Source organism: Sceloporus occidentalis, unplaced genomic scaffold, assembly GCF_023333645.1.
Source record: "Sceloporus occidentalis isolate IW3139 unplaced genomic scaffold, rSceOcc1.0.p SCAF_4, whole genome shotgun sequence".
NCBI classification, from domain to species: Eukaryota; Metazoa; Chordata; class Lepidosauria; order Squamata; family Phrynosomatidae; genus Sceloporus; species Sceloporus occidentalis.
In genome coordinates this window covers 123,949,946-123,956,029 of record NW_028316984.1, presented here as the reverse complement: position 1 = coordinate 123,956,029, position 6,084 = coordinate 123,949,946, and the positions used below count along the sequence as shown (strand labels likewise).

At 46.0% G+C, this 6,084-nt stretch overlaps 1 protein-coding gene across 1 annotated transcript in view; it reads left to right on the top strand.

Moving 5' to 3' along the window:
• The first annotated feature begins 449 nt into the window (after positions 1-449).
• LOC149314587 (inactive serine protease PAMR1-like) overlaps positions 450-6,084 on the top strand; it is a 95,534-nt gene continuing 89,899 nt past the window's right edge. Inside the window, exon 1 of the mRNA XM_089521434.1 lies at positions 450-534. Within this exon, the coding sequence (XP_089377560.1) occupies positions 459-534 (76 nt within the window). The 5' untranslated portion in view covers positions 450-458. The remainder of the gene's footprint in view (positions 535-6,084) is intronic.

Here is a 6,084-nt window from a genome sequence, read left to right as displayed (position 1 = left end):
AGGACTAAGCAGCCTGGGTTTCTATTCTAGATCTCTGTCCTCCATTTGGAGCAGGACTAAGCAGCCTGGCTTCCTAGGATCTCTCCTCCCTTCTTCTGATCAGGACTAAGGTGCAGAGGTTTCTTCTCTTACCCTTCCCTGTGGGGCAGGACTAAGGAGCGGGCTTCCTGTTGCATGTCCTCCATTCTGACCCGGACTAAGCTGGAGCCTGGGCTTCTCTTCTGTGGAGGAGGAGGAGGAGGAGGAGGAGGAGGGCTAGGGCGCCGGGAGGCTTGGCTGGGCGCCTCCCTCCCTCCCTCCCTCTGCCTCCTTGGCCAGGCCTGGCAAGGGTTAAGGGAGCCGGCCAGAGGGCGCTTGGCGGGGGCTCGGACGCCGCCTCCTGCTGCTCCTGCTCGACGCCGGAGCTGCCTGCCTGCCTGCCTGCTGCCTGGGGTCCCTTGGCCGAGGAGGAGGAGGAGATGGCCCCCCGGCCTTGGACCCAGCTGGCCCCGGCTGCCCTGCTGCAGCTGCTCTTCCTCTCCTGCCTGCCCAGAGGTAGGGTAGCAGCGACGAGGCTGGCATCGCCTCCTAGTCCTCCCTCTTACTCAGACAAAAGGGGCTCTTGGAGGAGTCAGGGAGCTTGGCTTCCACACTGGAGAAAGAATGCGGGTTGATCGCGCTTGAAGGGCCGGGGCTCAAGCCAGTGCCATTCTGGGAATGGTCGTTTGTTAAGGTTTCCAAAGGCTTCCCTTCTCTAGCCTTTTCCAAACTTGGGGGGGAGGGGGGTACGCCAGATGTTTGTTTGTTTCTTTGTTTTTGGGACTTCAATTCCCCAAAGCCTCAGTTTTATGGATTATGGGAGCTGAAGTCCCCAAGCCTCCCTGGAAGAGGGCCAAACTTTGGAGGGGAGGAGGAGGAGGAGGAAGAAGAAAAGGCACCTTTGGTTTCCTGGGCTTTTGTGTCTTTCCTTCAAAGGGGGAAATCTTGGGGTAGAGCCCCCTTTATAGGGTTGGTTTTTTTAAAGAAAAAAGTTCTGAATCAACCTGGATGGTTACAACACACTTACCACACGCTTTATTGACACTTGCCGCAGCCTTTCTAATCCTCTGCTAATGTCAACACTCTACTCATGTCTTTTTAAATGTAATTTTTACCCTCAGACTAATTCAGAATACCTGGAAATAGATCAAGTCCACTTATGCAATAAATAGACCACAAACTGATGCTCCATCTTCTTCCGCACAGTTAGTTTCAAAGGTGCGGCTTATGCTTTAACTAGACCACAGGCTTACGTTACAACTTTGTCCCCACATTAGTTTCAAAGGCGCTAGTTATGCGACAAGTAGCCTACAAGTCTGTTTATGTTATAAGTAGACTACAAACTTATGCTATAACTTCATCCACACATTAGTTTCAGAGGTACTATTTATGCTACTAGTAGACTATCAATCTGTTCATACTCTAAGTAGACTTATGCTATAACTTCTTCCACACATTAGTTTCAAAGGTGCTAGTTATGCTACAAATAGACCACTAATCCATTTATGTTATAAACAGACTACAAATTTATGCTACAACTTCATACCCGCATTAGTTTCAAAGCTGCTAATTATGCTACAAGTAGACTACAAGTCCATTTATGTTATAAATAGACTACAAACCTATGCTATAATGTCTTCCATACACTTAGTTTCAAAGGTGCTACAAGGTCCCCTTGCATACTGCTATTCCAGACTAACACGGCTATAAGTCTCTGAGTTCTACCTCCAGAATACCCGGTTTTCATTTGTAGTTGCTGTTTAGCGAGCTCCAGGTTGCCATGTTGTTTTGTGCCATTTGCACCCTGCTTTCCAGTCCTTTGCAGTCTATTTACAGGTTGAAGTCCTGAGTGGCAGGTCTTATTTCAAGAATCAGGGATACTCAGCTCTGGAACCTGAGAGCCAAGACACACTGCAGAAATAATCCAGTTTGAGATTGCTTTAACTGCCCTGGGTCAGTGCTAGGGAATCCTGAGATTTGTAGTTTGTTGTGACACCAGAGCCCTCTGACAGTGAAAGCTAAATGTTCTGGAATTCCCTATTATTCAACCAGGGCAGTTAAAACAGTCTTAAACTGGATTATTTCTGCAGTGTGTTTTGACCCTGAAATAAGAAAACCCATAATCCTCAGTGGAAGTGTGACAACTGGTGTCCGTCTATTGGGGCTGCTCTCCTGCATCTGAAGAAGTGGGCTTTTCCCCACAAAATCTTATGCTGAAGCAAAGTGGTCAGTTTTTAAGGTACCACAGGACTCCTTCTTTTTAGTGTGGCACAGTGGTTAGTGAGCTGTCTAAAACTAGTTTTAAATCCCTGTTGGATCATGAAATTCAATTGGAATGGTCACAAAAATCAGCTAATTTAACCTACCTCATGGGGTTCTTGTGTGGATAAAAAAAGCGGGAAGAGGTTAATGTTGGACACCTTGGAAGTTAATAATGCTAATTGTAAGAAGTAAGGTAGAAATAAAGTGTATTAAGCAGTGCTACTTAAAATGGTGATCTTTGGACTATGATTCTATGTTGTTTTCATACTGCTAGTCCACAGACTGTTGGTGGCTAATCCCTGGGGAGTTTCCAAGAACCCCCCCCCACACACACACACACAATTGCAAATAGTTTTTTGTGGGGGTTTTGGGCTATGTGGCTGTGTTCTGGGAGAGTTTATCCCTGATGTTTCGCCAGCATCTATGCCAGCCACAGCATCTTACTCTGGAGATGCCAGCCACAGACACTGGCAAAACATCAGGAATAAACTCTTCCAGGACATGGCCACATAGCCCAAAATCCCCACAAAAAACTATGGATTTTGGCTGTGAAAGCCTTCGACTTCACCATTGTAACTAATAGCAACAAATATGGCACTGTTTGCCCATACATTGGCAAAAAGAGAAATGCTGGTGTCTCACACCAGGTAGCCACAGAAATTCTGTTCTAAAGGATCCTGAAGTCAATAGAAAATGAGGAGTTGCTTTTAAAAATAAGGGACATATTTTTTGGGTAACAAAAGCTGCCTTCCATTGCCTCACTGAAGAAAAGAACAAGGGCAGCAACAACAACAACAAAAAAGCACATGTGCCAAGTAAACACATTGGCATTCTTTACACCGAAGCTCATAGTGTGTATAAATAACACCATGTGTAAGGTTATACATTAGAGCTGCTGCTCCATTTGAGAGGATTGAAGTAAAACAGAATGGATTTCCTGAAAAATTCTCCCAAGCCTGGCAGATTCAGGTCCTGTCAGAAGCCAAAGAGCAATATTTATGGCAGGATGGCATATGTGTAAGGAATGGCAAGAGAGTCCAATCTAGGTATACTTTGGGTTAGTCATTCATCTCCAGAAAATAGTTAAGCAGCTCCCTCTTAAGGGCTTATTTACACTGCAGTTTATTACAGCTCAGGCTGATGCAGAAGCCTTGTGCAGATGCAGAAACCACATTGAGCCCTCAGTCAAATGTGGAAGGAGCTTCATTTCTTTTTTTGGCAGATAAGGGCAAGGAGCAGAACCTGAGCAGTGGGGGTGGGAGCGGAAAAAGAGAGTCACACATAGTACTTATGACAGCTAAATAATGATCCAACTCAGGATTTCCTTCTTCAAAATTTAGTCTAATTTTGTGTTAGCAAGAATGCTTGCCTTCCTCAGGCTAAATACAGCTTCTGGTTGTACTTATGCACTACTTCCCAGATGTTTTCAGTGTAGACAATGTGGGTCATCTGTGGGCTACATCAACAGCACTCATAGAAGAGGAATATTTTCCTACCGTAGTAATAAAAGAAAATTGTCTGGATAGGAGACCATCTTCATGGAATACTTCCAGAGTATACAACCTGCAGCCCTGTGTTGCTCCCTGTGTAGCCAGCCTCTGAATCCAGGAGGTACCTATCCCCATTTCTGTTTCCCTATATGGGGTTAGTAGAGCCTCCAATCTTAGTTACAATCTGTCTGAATTAATTTGGGGAAATAATCAACTTGACTCTGTGAGACAGGGCAATGCAATATATAGGGTCCAGCATCAGCTATACCAGTACTCGCCATGGAGACTCCAGGCACGAAAGACTATACATGTAGTTATCAAGAAAAAAAATAGCATACACACTAAGACAATCCATTCAAATCCCATCATACAGAGCTAACTGAATACAGAAAATTGAAAGGGGATAGCAGAAACTGGGGCAGATGGGTTGAGGCAATAGATACTTGTCTTGAAGTCAAAAGTCCATGGGAAACCAGGAAATATGAAGACTCAAGCCATGTGTGCAGGTTTCAAGAGAGGATGGGAACAAAGGCTCAGACAGAGGCCTGAACACACAGCTGCTGTGCAAGTAGGGGAAAGATGGCTGCCACAACTGTAGCAAAAGGGTTTCATCTTTTGGGTGATACCCAATGACGGCTCCATTACTCTTTCTGGACAGCAGAAGGATGGGATAAGCACGTGGGGTGTGATAATCTTCCCCCAATCATGCGATTAGCATGCTGTAAGGATAGGAGTTTGCTCCCGTCTGATAATCTCCATCATATCTTATAGCAACAGCTACCAAATGGAGACCACAGACCCAAGACTTGTTAGCAATTAGGCATGTCAGGAAGACACTTCAGGCAGGACAGTGGAGGCAGGGCTGTCCTTTTCCTGGCGTTTTGTTATGCACTTCATCCCACCCACTTAACCCAAACAGTAGGGTGATAAGGTGGATAAATGTTAAGAAAAAAGAAACTGTTCCTAGGGTATCTGTCTTTATTTCCTATGAATATGGCAGTACCATATTTCTCATGATGACATGATCCTAATTCCTTCCTACCAGATTGCTGTAATTCTGTGAGGATCTGTCTGAGCACCCTTCGCCAGTCTATAGTTCACCAATATTTACCTTCACCAACCCATAGGCGCGTTACAGGCGGGCCCTTAGCAGCGCGTCCATGACGTGCTAGGGTTGCCTCGGGGCGGCGCATGCACACACACCGCAACCCTAACACGTCATGCATGCACCGCAGTTGCACAGCACCATACATACAGTGCGCTTATCTGTCACATCGCAGCTGCGCAGCTTCCAGACGGAGCTGCGCAGCTGCGACGTAACAGCGCCGTCTTTGGGGCTTTGCGGCGCCGCAAGAAGGAGCTGCTTTTTTGCGATCCTTCTTTGCTGCGCAGCTGCACCGCACAATTTGTATGCTGCGGCGCAGCTGTGCAGCAAAGAGAGGCGCCGAGGAGGCACCTCTTGGGCGGTCTGTAACGCGCCATAGTTCCCAGAAATCTGTAAGGGAAACTATGGCCCGGTACATACTAGCCCTTTAAGACGACCTCGTCACGTGCTAGGGTAGCCTCAGGGCGGTGCTTCCACACGCCCCTCAACCCTAGCAGCCTGTACACACAGGCGCTGCCATTATTATGCAAGCGTTGTACTTGCGTAACAAGTGCGCCAGTGGCACACTGTGGCGCACATTATGTCACTTTTTGGGGGTTCTTTTTCCGCCAGCAGGAAGTCATGCGGTTTGGTGGCTGCAGCTTCCCTCCGGTGGAAAAACCACCACCGCCAGCCCAGACCTTCAAAGAAGTATGTACCAGGCCTATGAAAACTAAAATAATATAGTTTTGTTCAGTGCATACTATTCAGTGAATCTGAGTAGGTAGATTACTAGATGTGGTGTTTAAACCACTATTATAGTTGTAAAATATCACCTTTGGTGATACAGTGGGGCAAAAAAGTATTCAGTCAGCCACCAATTGTGCAAGTTCTCCCACTTAAAAAGATGAGAGAGGCCTGTAATTCACATCATAGGTAGACCTCAACTATGAGGGAGAAAATGAGAAAACAAATCCAGACAATCACATTGTCTGATTTGGAAAGAATTTATTTTCAAATTATGTTGGAAAACAAGTATTAGGTCAATATCAAAAGTTCATCTCAATACTTTGTTATATATCCTTTATTGGCAATGACAGAGGTCAAACATTTCCTGTAAATCTTCACAAGGTTGGCACACACTGTTGCTGGTATGTTGGCCCATTTCTCCGCACATCTCCTCTAGAGCAGTGATGTTTTGGGGCTGTCGCTGGGCAACAGGGACTTTCA